General features: G+C 33.0%; 1 protein-coding gene across 4 annotated transcripts in view; it reads left to right on the top strand.

The window, feature by feature from the left end:
* The window catches only part of SCAF11 (SR-related CTD associated factor 11), a 77,611-nt gene that overhangs the window by 24,541 nt on the left and 35,952 nt on the right, over window positions 1–17,118 (top strand). For 3 of the 4 annotated variants that reach the window (XM_077170652.1, XM_077170653.1, XM_077170651.1), the window contains exons 2-3: window positions 2,607–2,688; window positions 5,058–5,215. In XM_077170652.1, the coding sequence (XP_077026767.1) occupies window positions 2,628–2,688; window positions 5,058–5,215 (219 nt within the window). In that variant the 5' untranslated portion in view covers window positions 2,607–2,627. Of the gene's footprint in view, window positions 1–2,606; window positions 2,689–5,057; window positions 5,216–15,043; window positions 15,208–17,118 lie in introns of all 4 variants that reach the window. The other variant, XM_077170654.1, reaches the window with a different exon arrangement.

Genomic DNA, 17,118 nt, shown 5'->3' with positions numbered 1-17,118 from the left:
GATCATTTCTTGGAACATTTGCATCTATTCAGAAAAAAGAAATAAAAAGAAAACAGAAAAAAATTCATACATACCATACTACCTCCTCTCCCCCTCACCAATCACCAGCATTTCACTCTAAATTTATTTTAACATTTGTTCCCCCTATTATTTGTCTTTATTCCATATGTTTTACTCATCTGTTGATAAGGTAGATAAAAGGAGCATCAGACACAGGGTTTTCACAATCGCACAGTCACACTGAGAAAGCTATATCATTATACAATCATCTTCAAGAAACATAGCTACTGGAGCACAGCTCCACATTTTCAGGCAGTTCCCTCCAGCCTCTCCACAACATCTTGACTAGCAAGGTGAAATCTATTTAATGCGTAAGAATAACCTCCAGGATAACCTCTCACCTCTGTTTGGAATTTCTCAGCCATTAACACTTTATTTGTTCTCATTTCACTCTTACCCCTTTTGGTAGAGAAGGTTTTCTCAATCCTCTGATGTTGAGTCTCAGCTCATTCTAGGGGTTTTCTCAATCCCTTGATGCTGAGTCCCAGCTCACTCCAGGTTTTCTGTCCCAAGTTGCCAGGACTCCACACCCCTGGGAGTCATATCCCACATAGACAGGGGGAGGGTGGTGAGTTTGCTTGTTGTATTGACTGGAGAGAGAGGCCACATCTGAGCAACAAAGGAAGTTCTCTTGGGGGTGACTCTTAGGCCTAATTTTAAGTAGACTTGACCTATCCTTTTTGGGGTTAAGTTTCATATGAACAAACCCCAAGATTGGGAGCTCAGCCTATAGCTTTGATTGTCCCCACGGCTTGTGAGAATATCAAGAATTCAACTTGGGGAAGTTGAATTTTCTTCCTTTCTCATCATTCCCCGAAGGGAACTTTGCAAATACTTTTTTATTCACTGTTCTAATCACTTGGATTTATTGGGACATCACTCTGGACAAACCAACAAAATCTCATGTCCTACTCAAAGTTCCATGTACTTATGGTGTTCAGTTAAACTGTCTGTGTATGTTATATTAGGAAATGCACTAGTCAAAATATAAATTTTGTACCAAATATTTTTTGCTTTAGTCTCACACAGAAGGTAAAATTTTAAAATATTAATTACCATCTATTTTCAGCACCCTACAATAATGACATTCCTTTGTTCTTCCTCATGCAAAAACATTTTTTAAATTTGTACATTTAGTCACTATCATTATATATTCTAGGCATTCCTAGATTATACCATCTCAGTCTTTATCATCTCATACCAGTTTTTGATTGCCTTTTTTCTTGATTCAACATTCATGTAGTTGCTATATACTTTTGACTGTTTTCCAGAGTTCTAGGAAAATTGATTTTGTCGGTTTCTGCTTGGTTTTTGATGTTTTGGTGGGGTAGATGTGTTTGTGTGTGTATCCACATTTGGAGCCTCTTACTCTACCATTTTGCTCATACCACTCTTTGGTTGGGTGCTGAACCAAAGTGCAGGACTTTGCATTTCTCCTTGTTTAACCTAATAGGGAATTTTCCTGAAAGAGTCATACCCTTAATGATGAAAACTTGTGAAAATTATTTTTAAAAAATATTAGAAAAATTATTTCAGATTCATGTGGGAAAATTATAACTGATGAAATTGGGGATTAGTCTGGGATTAGATATTCCAGAATGTAATTGAACAACAGTTCATTGCAATCATGTGTCTTGAATTAATTCAAGAAGGAATTCTAAGAGTTGCCTTAAAATAAAGTTTACCTCATAAATTCATTCCTTTTAACTGCCAAATTTAACTTCTTTTACCGCATTTGTCATTTTTGCCCCTTCTAATCACCATTTTTCTAGTCTTCTAGGCCAGAATAATCTTTGACTTGTGTTTTGTCACCAAATATCAGAAAGTTTTCTTCAACTCTAATTTCTTTGCTGTTTTACTTCAAGCCAGTTACTCTAGCTGTACAAAACTCTCTGCTTCTAATGTTTTCCCACAGTAACCTAGTCTATGCTCTGCTGACAGATCAGTCTTTTTTTAAAAAAATTTACTTACATCATTTTTATCTTTTTGCTCTGATTCAGAGGGAACTATAAGATTGAGTCTAATTTAAGTTAATCAGTCATTAGAGATTGATCCATCAGTAATCTATCCCTACTTGATTTACATTGCTCTGCTTATTTCTCTCTCTTCCTCCTCACTACTCATACACTAGAGTGAGCTCTCTCTCTCAGTTCTTATTCTTGTCAAGTAGACCTACCTAAATGCTGTTTCACTCCTTCATACTATATTGCTCCTTCAGTGCCCTAAGCTTCTCAGCACATTTGGTCTGTGTGTGTTTGGATCACCTTCCCTGATAACTCCAAGTTGATCTCCTTTTCATAAGCTTTGATCAAATTTATGTGTGTACCACAAAATTTGTTCCTTAGTCTTTGTTGCTTAGTATGTCTTTTTCTTTCAATATAATTATATGCTATTTGATGGAATATAAAATAGGACTTAATAGAGTGATAGGTTTGACTTGTACTTTGTTCTTTTATGTGTAAAATAATGTACTATTTAAGGTATTTTTAAAATTGGTATTATTGGAAGAAAGCAACCTAAAAATTCTTTTATAATTCATCCTGTAGGAAACCTTTTTCCAAAGAAAAATGGTGAAGAAAACTGTACATACTTTAAGTGCAGGAGATCAGGAATATGAAGATATGGAAGGTAATCTTACATTTTTATAAAGATGATATATTAAAAGCCAAACTCGGGGTTTCTAAACTGTTCATATGTAAAATTTTAAATATACAAAGAGTTTTTTGGGTTTTACTTATTTTGTTGTTCTTAAATTCTAAAATGAGCTGCCTAAATAAGAAATGCACACAGTTTTTTTTCATCCTCCCATGTCTTATTTTCAGTTTATTGAAGCTTTTGGCTTGTTGAGCTTTTTTCTTTTTTTGATTTTTGCTCTCTACTGGTTTACTCTTTTCTTTGTGTGGGGTTTTTTTGGGGGGGAGGGCTTTTTAAAATAGTATTAACAGTCTGCTGCTTATTTAAAATCTAAAGTTAATATTTCAGCCTTCACCATTAAGAACAGGAGAACTTTAGAACACTTTAACTCTGATCATCCTGTTCTCAACTTTTAGGTAAAAGCTATCATTTTTATTCAAACATTGCAAATTAGATGATATTTTATACAGACAGTGTTTGGGTTTCTTCGGTCACCTGCCCTTATATCTTACAGCTCATACTTTCTTTCTAAACAGACTTCTTCTTCCTGAAAAAAAAGTACTTCTTTCTTTAGTGAAGATCTGTTTGTGGTAAACTCTAGATTTTTCTCTTTATTTTATCCTCTTCAAAACTATCCAGAGTTCATTTTACTGGCTATTTAATTTGAATTGGTAGTTTTTTTCTCTTAGTACTTTAAAGGTATTATCTGACCATTTTCTGGGTTCTGTTTTTGCTGTTAAGAAATTTCAATCTAATTATAATTCCCTTATAGTTGATCTGTCTTTTCCCTCTTTCTGCTTTGGAGATAATATTTTCATGTTTGGTGTTAAGCAGTTTTGCTGCATTGTTTCTAGTAATGAATTATTTTTTTCTTCCTGTTTAGTATGCACTGAGTTTCCTTTATCTGTTGGCTCATGTTTTTATTTATTTATTTGTTTGTTTGTTTGTCATTTCCCAGGCTTTACCTCTTTAAATATTGCCTCTCCTTTATTCACTTCTTCTGGACTCTGATTAAGTATGTTAGACCACGTTCTGAGCTCCTTGTGACCATAGCTCTTTTATGGTCTATGAAGTTTCGTTAAATCTCTCTTGCAATTCACAAATATTCTCCTCTTTTGGGTCTAATTTGCTGTTTAATCATTCTATGTAGTGTCTAAAAATTCTGATATTTAAAGCTGATGGGTATCTAAATCTTTGGGGTCTGTTGATCCTTACTCAAGGTGGCTTATTTTTTCAGGCTTGGTAACATTTCATTTATGAGTTCGTATTTGATTAAAGTGAATCTCTGATGAATCCTGATGACCTAAACTAAGGATTCATTCCTCCAGAGGATTCGAATTTGCTCTTCCTGGACCCATGCTGGGATCACTTTAGCCCCACCTGAGGGTCTTGACTTAAAACTGGAGTTCTTGGGATCGTTTTTTCCTACCTAGGGTGGTCTTAAGGTTCAGTCTCCAAATCTAAGCATTAGTATTGTCATTCATGCCCAAGACAACTCAGTGTTTCCTTTGTTTACTGTATATTCTTTTTCTCTGCACATTCCCCTTATTTTTGTTTTATTTTTATGTTGAACTTGGAATTTCTTTTATTTACTTTTGAGCCAGCAATGCATGCTTTTATATGTTTGTTATATTTGTTGGTGGTACAGACCCTAAAGTGGGTAATTTGGCAGTCTTTATTCAGATTGCTAATGTACACATGTATTGATCTAGCAATTCTGTTTTTTGGAATTTATCCTGTAGATATACTTATAAAATATGGAATGACAAAGTTGTTCATTGCAGCATTGTTTGTAATGGTGAAAGTATGAAAATAAGTAACTGGCCATCAATAAATTAAAAGAGAGTAGACGCTAGTGTGTAAAATGGTCTAGCATTTGTATGAAGGAAAATATTAAGAAATACACAGACACACATGGGGTTTGCTTCTCTATGCATTTAAAAAATCTCTGGGAAAACACAGAAGAAACTAACAGTTATTACTTATTGTTGTATTAGGTAGAACTGTATGTATGGGGGTAGATATGAGTGCAAGCCTTTTCACTGTAATCTTTTTTTTTTTTTTTTACTTTTTCATTTTTGTACCATGTGTGTATGTTACTTACTTTAAATTTTAAATTAATGAAAGGTTCTCACCCTCCACCTCATCTCCCAAAATATAATATAATCAATATTGGGGTTGAAAGATTGGGCTAAAGGAATATTTGTTATATTTGTTCTAAGATTCAGTTGCTTTGTTAGCAGGAGGGCCCTTTAGAATGTCTGTCTAGTCTACCATACTACTGGAAACACAAGTCATATAGTTTTGGCTAATAAAGTTTTGGTCTGGAGAATGTGAAAGTATCTCGCCCTTTCAATTTACAGGTGAAGAAAACAGAGATAATACCGCTCTTACTGTTCTGTTGTACAGTGAAGCTGACAGATGTCCAATATGTCTTACTTATCTATTAGAGAAGGAAGTTGCTTTTCCAGAAAACTGTAATCATGTCTTCTGCATGACCTGTATTCTTAAATGGGCAGAGGTAAGTGTTCACTACAATTGTGTGTTAAAAAGTCTGAGAATAAGTATTACCATGGTTGTTAGTGTGTTTAAAAATTATTTGACAAAAGTTTGATATCTTGCAGTCATATTTTTTTATTCTTTTGATTTAAGTGATCTATTACTATATTCATTCCCTAGCATGATTTCATTCCACTTAGTTTGGAGTTGATACTGCATTTCACAGGTGACTTTACAGTAATACATTTTCTCCCTACTTTCAACAAAAAAAAGTCCCTGATTTATCCAATTCTGTCAGTATATTTCCTTTTAATTTTCTTTTAAACTCATTTTTTTCTTTTACAATAAAAAATTATAATGCATATCTTTTTTAAAGCTTAACCTTGTAGGAATATCAGTCAGACTTTTTTTTGGTAGAAATGCAATAAATTCATCTTCACTATACTTGACCCTCTTGGGATATTATTATCTGTTTACTACTAATACCACCACCCTTCTCCTGCTTTGTGTTTTGGAGTTTTCAGATGATTTCCAAATAGGTTTTTTGACTTCTTGTTTATATCAGCCTTGTGGGATAACCAGAGTGGGTATTTTACAGATGAGGAAACTTGGATTTTATGTTCTATAACTTGGCCAAGATCTCATAGCTTAAGTGGTAGAAATGAATTTAGAACCAGGTTTTCTAACTCCTGTTTTTAATTTAGAATGAACTAATTTCAGAGTCTGAATTAGGAATACTACAGAGGTTCTGCCAAGATGGTAAATTATTAAGAAACAGGACATTTTGTACTTTTAATACAGTCTGACTCAGTTCAAGCCAAATAGATTATCGTTCTGATACCTTGAAGTGAATATTATTCATTAAAAGCCTCATTGTAACATGAGTTTTGAAATAATCAGTTCTGCATATTTACCATGCTGTATTTTCTGGGTTAGTATTTTGTCAGTGTGTAAAAATTAATAAAGGAGATACATGTCAAATATTTTTAATTTTAGCTACATTTAAATTGTTCATGGCTACTAAACACATTGGAAATGAATATTACATAATTGAGGTTTTTTAGGATCGGTGTTTTATTTATATTTTCATTACTATATTTTCTCCTCTCGTAAGGAGAAAGTAACTGTACAGTGATTATGGCTGAGTTCTGGGAAGAGGTTAAAGAAAAAAAGGTTTATTAATCCTATTGAATTCATGATGGTAAACATGGAAACAGTGTTAATTTAAAGTAAAACCTGAACTGATCTTTGGCAAAAAGAAACTAAGATTAATGAAATTGTATTTGGGGAAACGAGTTTTGCTGAGTTTGGTAAATCTGTGTGTTTTCAGAAACATTGACTAATGAAATAAGAATGCAGATTTTTCTCTGCCACCCAACTAAAGATTTCATCTGCTTTAAATTTGGTGCATCTTGGTTTGTTTGGTGAATACATTTTTTTAAAAATAGAGATTTTGTTTCTGGTAGGGAGACAGTATTACTGGATGGGTGGAAGGTTTCAGTTCAATGCTTTCCATAATATTATATTCAGTGACCACATAATTGTGAGTTTCAACAACAAGATCTGTGCATGTTTTTTTCTAAGAAAATTAGAATGTGTAAAATAGACATGGTTCTCCATCCTCCCTTATACTCAGCATGCATCATTCACACAACTCTAAGTTTTATTGAAAAGATGACTTCCCTAGAGAGAGGCAGACCAAGGATATAGGAGTAATTATATAGTCTTAGAACCTCCAGACGTGCTCATGGTACATTTTGGAGAATATAGTATTTTTACATTATTGTTTGAGTTAATAGGTGGTCATTTATATTTTAAGCATGTTTACTGTGTCAAGTACAAATGACATATATTCTTTTATTGATCAAAACTATTAAAAAGTATGTAAAATAATGTATTATTTGAAATAGTGTTCATTCTCTCTTCCACTGTCCTGTAGAACCTTTGAGGGTATGAGTTTCATCTTGTTATTATTTACAAGGCCAGGACTATATTGAATTAAGTATGTGTTTAATAAGAATTTCTTAAATACGTAATTGAATACAAATCAGGTACCCATAAATAGTGTACAGTATACAATTTACAAGTATTATATTGATGATTGTGTCATCAAATGGCTTTTTTTCCTTTTCTTTCTTTTTTTTTATTGATATTATATATTCACATACCATGTAATCATCCAAAGTGTACAATCAGTGGTTCAGAGTGTCATCATATAGCTGTGCATTTATCATCACAATTGACTTTTTTTTGAAAAATAACATATATACAAAAAAGCAAAAAATTTCAAACATATTGCAACAATTAGTTGTAGTACAGATATCAGAATTTGGTATGGGTTACAATTCCACAATTTTAGGTTTTTACTTCTTGCTGCTTTAAGATACTGGAGACTAAAAGAAATGTCAATATAATGATTCAACATTTATACTCATTTGTTAAACTCTACCTTGTCTATATAATTCCACTGCCACCTTTGATCTTTCTCCCCCTCTATAGGGGCATTTGGGCTATACCCAGTCTAACTTTTTCATGTGGGAGGAGGCTGTTGATAATATGGGATAAAGGGATGGGACTAGTTGATGTTCTAGAAAGGTTTTTGCATTTTGGGACTTATCTGACCCGAGGACCCATCTGGAGCTTATAGGTTTCTGGAAAATTATCCTAATGCATGAGACCTTTGTAGAATCTTATATAGTGCCCTAGGTGTTCTTTAGGATTGGCAGAATTGGTTATGGTTGTGGTTTGGCAAGTTATGATAGGTAGCAATTTCTAACTTAAATGTACGTAAGAGTGATCTCCAGAGTAGCCTGTCCACTCTATTTGAACTCTTTCAGCCACTCATATCTTATTTGTTACAATTCTTTTCCCCCTTTTGGTTAGGATAGCATTGTTGATCCCATGGTGCCAGGGCCAGGCTCATCCCTGGGAGTCATCTCCCATGCTGCCAGGGAGACTTTCACCCTTGAATGTCATGTCCCTAGTAGTAGGGGAGGGCAATGATTTCACTTGCAGTATTAGGCTTGGTGAGACTGAAGCCACATCTGAGCAACAAAAGAGGTCCTCCAGAAGTAACTCTTAGGCATACCTATAAGTAAGCTAAGCTTCTCTGCTATACATACATAAGCTTCACAATAGCAAACCTCAAGATCAAGGGCTTGGCATATTGATTTGGGTGTCTCTAATGTTTGACAGAGTATAAGGGGTTTCCCTAGTGGTAAAGTTTAATAGTTCCATATTTTTTCTCCCATCCATGAAGGGACTTTGCCAGTACTTTTTGGTTGTCCTAATGGCTTTTTAAATTAATGAACTTGCCTTCATAGAAACTCAGTATAGCAAAAAATAGTATGTAAAAAATGCTTCTTTCTTGCCCAAATAAGAAACTACTGAAAATCATCCATTTTTCAGCTGTTCTTATATTAACTAATTTTCTTTTTCTTTTTTTTCTACAGTCTTTGTTTCATGTTATGTTGTCTTTATATGTAATTGTGAAATTTGTGTTTATTCTTTTTTTACATAATAGTGTATTATAAGCCTTTTACAAGCCAATAAATAATATGCTTTTTTATAAGTTTTTATGGCTGCCTGGTAGTCCAGTGTTTATAAATTTCAATTTACGTATTTTGTTAAAAGCCTAGTTGAGAAAAGAGATTATTTGGGGAAATTATTTTAAGAAGGTACAGTTTTACATTCCTAGATATTATATGTTTATTCTTGTACCACATCATCTTGCTCCTCCCCACACCCCCTGCCAAACTACTTTTACTGAGTGTATGTAGGGATTTTGACCTGGGCTTTATTTAGAAATGCCATAAGAAACAAAGAGAGAGTTCTCACCTGCCATGCTGGAGACCCGGGTATGGTTCTCGATGCCTGCTGGTGCAGAAAAAAAAAAAAAAAAAAAACACGTTCCCGGGTTCCCAAGTTCAGTGGTAGAATTTTCATCTGCCATGGGGGAGACCCATGTTTGATTCCCAGCCCGTGCACATCCCAAATAAACAAATGAACAAGCAAAGAAAGAAAGAAAAAGCCAAACAAAAATTATACCAAGTGGTGCTGCAATAAGGGATCCTCACTTGGAAAAAAGAATGAAATGTGACCCCCGCCCTACAGCATACAAAGAAAAAGAAAGTCAATATGTGTTTCCCGGTTTTGAAACCCTTTATGAAAGATGTCTTTTAAATTATAATTTAGAGAGTAAATTTGTTTTTATTTTTCTTGGTCTCTGTATAAATGTGGGTTGTGAAAATACATTTTATTTTGTGCCATTGGCTTTTTACTCTTTCGTGCTATTTTGTTTGTGGACCCAGAGCACTATTTTCCCCCATTTATGTTTTTTGTTTAATTATGAAATGGTTACATATAGAACAATGTTTAAAACCTTCTATTTGCAATTTAGAGAATAATAACATGAGCATTTCCAGTACTTCGGAAGCCCCCTATTTATCTTCCCCACCGTAGAATAAACTTTTTGTGTTAATCTCACCTTTACTTTTGTTTTAAATTTGCCCCCTAGAATGTATTCCTAAATAATATATTTAATTTTGTCTGATTTCAAATTTTATATATATATATACGTATTTTTTTTCCTTTTAGGAACATGTTTCTTTGGTTCAACATCTTTTTCCCCTAAAATTTTTATTTTGAAATGATTTGAAACTTACAGTACTGCTACAAATATAATACAAAACCCATAGAGAACTCCAACATACCCCCAACCCAGATACCTAGATCCACAATTTTTTTTTTTTTTTTGGTAAGGGTTCTGTTTTAGTTCCTTGAACTCCCTAAATTTTTTTTTTAATTGACACAACAAAACAACATACAAACACAAACATTCTTAATATATGAACATTCCATACTTGGTGTACAATCAGTGGCTCACAATATCACCAAATAGTTGTATATTCATCACCATAATCATTTCTTAGAACATTTGTATTACTCCAGAAAAAGAAATAAAAAGAAAAAGCTCATACATACCATACCCCTTACCTTTCCCTCTCATTGAGCACTAGTATTTGCATCTGCCCAATATATTTTAATCTTTGTTCACCCTATTTTTTTCTCTACCCCTTACCACTTCCTTTCATTGATCACTAGTATTTCAATCTACTCAATTTATTTTTAACATTTGTTCCCCCTATTATTTATTTATTTATTTATTTATTTTTTTACATGGGCAGGCACCGGGAATCAAACCCAGGTCCTCTGGCATGGCAGGCAAGCATTCTTACCAGCTGAGCCACCGTGGCCCACCCTATTTATTTGTTTTGAATCCGTATTTTTTACTCAATTGTCCATACCATAGATAAAAGGAGCATCAGACACAGTCAGTCCTGTTGCACAATCTGTATCTCTTCAGCTCCAGTTACCCAATCTCTATCCTGTTTCTATCTCCTGATGACCTCTGTTCTTAACTGAAATTCTCCAAGTTCATTTATTAATATTAGTTCATATCAGTGAGACCATACAGTATTTGTCCTTTTATTTCTAGCTAATCTCACTCAGCATAATGTCCTCAAGGTCCATCCATGTTGTTACATGCTTCATTGCTTTATTCTGTCATACAGCTGTGTAATACTCTGTTGTATGTATATACCACGGCTTGTTTAGCCACTTGTCTGTTGATGGACATTTGGGCTGTTTCCATCTCTTAGCAGTTGTAAATAATGCTGCTATAAGCATTGGTGGGCAAATGTCCATTTGTGTCCTCGCCCTCATGTCCTCTGAATAGATACTTAGAAATGGTATTGCCGGTAGATCCACCATTTTTAACATCTTGCCACATTTGCTGTATCAGTCTATCCATCTGTTTATCAGTTTTCTAAACATTTGAGAGTAAGTTATGTACATCATGCTACTTGAACACATAATACATTTCCTAGGAACAAGGATATTTACTTGTAGTACAATTATCAAGTTCAAGAACTTTAACATTGATATAAAATTTCAATCTATATTCCAGTTTTTTTTTCACATGTCCCAATACTATTCTTTTGGTCTTTTATCCTCCATTATTATGTTGCTATGAACATTCTTGTACATGACTCCTAATGTGCTAGTGCCAGTTTTTTGTTTTTTTTAAATATATCTAGATGAGGGAATTGCTAGGTTTTAAAGTATACGGATATTCAGCTCTACTAAATAGTACCAAACTTACCTGTATTTTAAACCACCATTGTATACTTTTATATTGAAAATTCTTGATAACATATATAATGTTGCAATCAAGCTTTCTTCCATGTAAAATTTTCCTTTTGTGTTATTTCCTTGGATACAAATATTTTGGTGATGCTAAGTTGCTTTCTAAAAGAAAATACTTACCTGCTGTACTACTATCATAAATTTGATGTGGAGGTGGAAGTGGGGCTTGTGATGTTTAAACAAAAATAATTAGTTTTGAAAGTGGAGAATAAAGAGGATATTCTGACTTATTTCATCATTTCTAATGGAGATTGCACCCATCAGTTAAATGAACCAGTATTGACAGGAGCACAATAAATTGCTCAGTGTAGATTATAAATGACTGATGGTTAACAAAAGCAATTAGGCTTTGAACTCAAATTTTAGTTTGAATTTCCTATTGCTATGATAAAAATTAGGTATGGGGTGGGCCATGGTGGCTCAGCAGGCAAGAATGCTTGCCTGCCATGCCAGAGGACCCGGGTTTGATTCCTGGTGCCTGCCCATGTAAAAAAATTAGTTGTGTTTTGAAATATATAAACACTTTGACAGATGGTATCCAATTTCAGATATACCTGTGGATTTTTTTACATGGTCATTAGTGATTATTTCTCTCCTCTCATTCTCCTCAACCTTCTTCTGTCTTTAAAGAGAAGCATGCAGCTTACTTTGGAATTCAGGATTATGAATAAGTATCTATAATCAGAGTCTCCTAATGGTCAAGGCCCAATGCTAAGGCTTTCTTATACAGTCTTTCATTTAATTTAGTTCACTGTGTTAATGTTTATTTGATTTCAGAGGCAAGGATTCTTATCTCTGGTGATTTGTTTCCAAATACCTTAAAGTTTGACCTGAAACTAAAAATAAATTTTAAAAATTTATCCTTCTAGAAGGATTTCCATGGTTGGAAATTTACATTAAAAAGAAAACAGCATACAAAGAATTCAGGGTCATCTTCCTAGACTTCTGTGTCTTTCAGAAAGAAGATTCAGCTCAATTTTATGGAGTTTGTTCTCAAGGTTCACTGAAACATGATTCTGAATGGATATCAAGCACCAGAAAGGAAGACTTATTTTTTAATTTTTACCTTAATATTTTAGGCATTGAAGAAGTTGTGCTTTGTAAGGAACCAGTATTTAGAAAAATTAAGGTATATAGTAGTGTAGTATGTTTATTTTGGACAGATTCCTGAATTTTTTATGTTCTTTTATCTATACCAAATATCAAAATCAGTTTGTCTCTTCAGGCTCTAAAATTTTGGTACTGTGGTTATTTAAAACAAAAGTTGTATGAGATGTTTACAATGATTGAATAACTGAATTTTTGGGATCTCTAACTATTTCATAGTTTATATTTTACGTAAGATGGAAAGATTCAGGATAATGGAACCTCTGATGGTCTTCATGGCTCATAGTCTAATTACCTGCCTTTGGGGACATTCAATTTGAGAACAAATTGAAATTGTGTATTATATTTCAAGTAACTTATATAGAAAGAGCCAATTAAATTAGAAAGTTACTTATTTTATCCATATTTTGAGCAAAAATAGTCTAAATATATGGAGTTTTTTTTTTTTTTTTTTTTTTTTTTTTTAAAGGAAAGACAGAGAGAAGGAAGGAAGGATAGAAGGAAGGAAGAGAGGAAGAAAGGGAAACATCTTTTAAACATTTTCTTGTATTTTGTTTCTCCGTTTTCGTTACATGGGCTGGGGCCGGGAATCGAACCGAGGTCCTCCGGCATAGCAGGCAAGCACTTTGCCCGCTGAGCCACCGCGGCCCGCCCAATATATGGAGTTTTTAAATTTGAACATATGTTTAACCTTGATTGTCTTGAGTCTGTAGGTTTAAAGTAGATAATTAGAAAGGTAAAGACTAGAGAACTCTTGACACAGGGATGGTAGTGGCAGCTGATGGTATACCCCACAACTGAGACCTCTCCATCTCCTTTCCTACATACATACACAGTGGTTAAGAATATAGAAGAATCTATAATGTGGCATAGTTGCCAAATTAAAAATTTGGCACTTTTATTTAAAAGGGTTAAGGTTTAGGGAACTTAGAAACATTGCATATTTGAAACAGTTAAACGTTCAGCTCACTCTATTTGAAGGATGTTTGATAAATGTGACAAAGGTTCTTGATACTCACCAATCTTTTCCTTTATTTTTTAATTATTCATAATGTGATTTACTTTCTTACCAAGAGCAAATTATCCTCCCTCAACTTATTTTTCTGAGTCCTCTATTTTTTACCAAATACTTGCACATAACATAATGAGATAAAAATTAGTTAGCAAAGTCATGTTTTCTCTCATGAGACTAGAAATGAAGGAATTTGAGAGTCTTTGGTGCATACAGTTCTTAAAGTCAAATGACAATATTGAAATTATGATATTCATTGCAGATAGGTAAAGAGTATATGTTTGAATTAATATATGCAAAAAGAAGATATGACTGACTAGTTGACTTAAGTCCTGATTATTGATGTGTTTTATGTATAGGTGTCTCTTTATGCAGTATGTAGAAATTTGCACATCATTCTGGTGATTAAATGACTTTTCAGTAACATATTTATTCAGCTAAAGATTTATTTTTGTTTTTTTAATATATTTTTCCTAAAATTAATTTCGTTTTACTCCTAAATTAAACTAAACCTCTCTGTTTTGTAGTTAATGTTGACTGTGAGCAATAATTTAAACATATCTGTGGAGCACTACTAACATTAGTCCTTATCTTTATAATTTATAAAGCATTGTCAAATACATTGTTTCATTTAGTTGTTACAGCCTGTGCAAAAAGTGATCAGAACTCTGAATTTTCATCTTTAAGATGGGTTAGAGAGATTGCTAGTTCTGATTCCTCCAGAATTTAAATTGGTGGCTCATTATTCCAGATCCCTTGCTGTTTTCACCTTCTGGGTTAATCCTTAGACAAAGTAAACAATATTTTTACACTGCCTAAAGCATACATGTAATAGATTTAGATTTTCATTTATTAACTCCGCTTGCCAGTTGGAAAAATTAGCATGTATTTCTGGGAAGCCTAGTTTTAAATATCAACATTTGTCAAGTGATCTGTACAGGTAATTTACTGATTTTCTGCTTTTATATTAGAATAAGAAAGTCTTAACTATTAAGTGCCTAAAAGTTTAAGATTAAAAGTAGTTCTACCTAGCTTATAAAATATCTTGGAGAAGAAAGGGTTCCCTTCCCTTTGACGAGCTGATGAAATGCATCCTTATCTGGTGTTCATTTTATCACCAACAGGCATTTGTCCTTTAGAATACACTCCTGAAAGCTAGTATAAGAACCATAGTTTCACTAGTATGGATTGATAAGACTGTCTTGAAATAACTGGTTAAGTGTGATAGAACATGTAGGCTGATTACAGGTGAGCATCTGCTTTAGAAGTCCAGCAAACCTTCAACAATGAGAAAAGTTAAGATCTGGCAAATAGTTGTAAAACAAGCATCAGCATGTAATAGTTTGTATTCCTAAATCACTTATATTTGATTTTGAACTACAATTTTATATAATATACCTATTTGTTAATAGAAGAGATAGATGCTCTAGAGAGTCCCATGAACAGACAAACCTGCTTATAAGCATTAGTATTAAGATTTAGTCTTTAAGCACTTATCTTTAACGCTTGCTTCTCTCTCTCTAGGAGGGCTATCTGTAGGCAGCCTATGTGATTGAGGATAGAGCAGCAGCAGGAAGCAAGAAATATTAGAAATCAAGAATCCTGAATTCCCAAATAAGGAAGGTTTCCTGTTACATTTAAATATGGGTTTGTCTGACTGGGAATTTACAACGCTTCAGAATACTAGGGTATGTTTTACTGAAATCAACAGGAAGATTTTTTTTTCTCAAAATTGCCTCCTAAACTGATATAACTTAGTACAGAGTATCCACAGTATGTTTGCTCTGCTTTTTAATACTCATAACACTGAAAAATGGTGTTCAAATTTTGTATAATTGTTTAGCTGTATCACAGTTAAATGGTCATTCAGCTACTTTATGAAATTATTTAAATCAGATTTTTTTTTAATTATTGAAATGAAAGTCATATTGATTTAAACAGTTGAATAATTGGATATCTTTGTTGAGTACATAAAGGAAAACAAAATTTGGGATCATTTTCTTCAAAACTAAAATGACTTTTTCTAACAGAATAAATATGTTAATAAATTTTTTCATAAGTTTAAATGTGAATTTTTAAACCCTCACAATTTATAAATTATTTTAGTGATACTCTTTCTATGGAAGCTAAAAGTTAGAACATCTTTGAGATATTCTGGATGGATATCTGCTGGATGTAAGGGCAGGGTGCCCTTGGGAATTTCTTAAAATTAGGCCACCCAAACCTTTTTTTTTTAACCTATTTGTAAAATTTTTCTATTAAAGCTATTTGATCGTTACATTGTGTGTAATTTGGTGCTTTAATATCTATTAATGGTGATGTCTTAGGCATGTGTTAAAGTAGCCTTATAAATTTTGTTATGGTGTATATTGACAAAATTAAGGGTCCATGTAATTTTTAAAAATCTGTTTTGATTTGTTTTTCATTAAATTCTTCTTAAAGTCTTACCTTATTGAAGTACTCTATGAATTCTTAAAATAATTGAAATATCTTTTCTGTTTAATCTTTGAAATGCTTTGCTAAAACTACTCTTTATAATGTCAGCAAGTGTATAGCATTGTTTCTCAGTAGCCGTAGCAAAGATATTTTGTCTACAGGTACTTTCCTGATCTGTGCTTTCCATAACTGAGGAGGATAATTAGGCCTGAGCCAAAGAAAATCTCATAATGGAAATTTAAATAAATACAGATGTGATAAGATATAGCAGTGGTTTTCAGAGTACCTTTTTCCATCTGTTTTCTTTCTTTTTGTTTTCATCGTAGCAGTGGAATCCTTTCTTCAAATGGAATCTTAGATAAATCCGTGGCAATTATGCTTAAGGAAAAAAAAAAGCAAAAACAAATAAAATCTTACTTAGAACTACATTATTTGAAATAGATCAAAATGGAGTGGCTCAGATTAAAACCATTTCAATTTGAAAACAAGTGGAAAAAAGTGCCATTTAGCTGATATCAACAGAGGAAATTTAATAAAGAAAATGAGATTATGTAATTTCAGAATCTTTAAAGAGTTCATGCATCTGATATAGGGTAAATTTCTTGAACATAGTAACTTCTTTTTTAGTTGTGTTACATACTGAAATAGATATCACAATAAAATGAAATACTTTTAATTTCTGTCAATATTATGAAATTTACTAATTCCAACAAAAAATCATTGAGGATTCATGTCTTTCACATGTCCATCATGACCCCCATCACGTTGAGTTGTCTTTTTGTTAATGAGCCAAGTTTTTTCTTAGTTCAGTTAAGCTAGGTGAAGATTATAAGACCTTACCCGATACTAAATATATGCCCCACATTCTTCTGAGTGCTTTACACTTACTAGTTCAGTTAATGCTCATAAAAACCTTAGAGGTAAGTTCTCTTTTTCCCATTTTTACAAATGAGGTAACTGAGGCACAGAGAAACATGTAACTTGCCAAACTTGCTCAGGATTACACAAGGACGTATTTGATACTAGTCATTAAATTCCGAGCCTCTACATGTCTTAATAGTTTTAAGAAAACATTGAAAGAAACAAATTTTCATCTATTCTATATTTTTATGATTAATCTGAATGTACATTTAAAATATTTTTGAAACTGATGGAAATAAGAA

The sequence above is a fragment of the Tamandua tetradactyla genome, chromosome 7 (assembly GCF_023851605.1).
Source record: "Tamandua tetradactyla isolate mTamTet1 chromosome 7, mTamTet1.pri, whole genome shotgun sequence".
NCBI classification, from domain to species: Eukaryota; Metazoa; Chordata; class Mammalia; order Pilosa; family Myrmecophagidae; genus Tamandua; species Tamandua tetradactyla.
The sequence above is the reverse complement of the archived record's forward strand: the minus strand, read 5'-3'. Positions and strand labels throughout refer to the sequence as shown.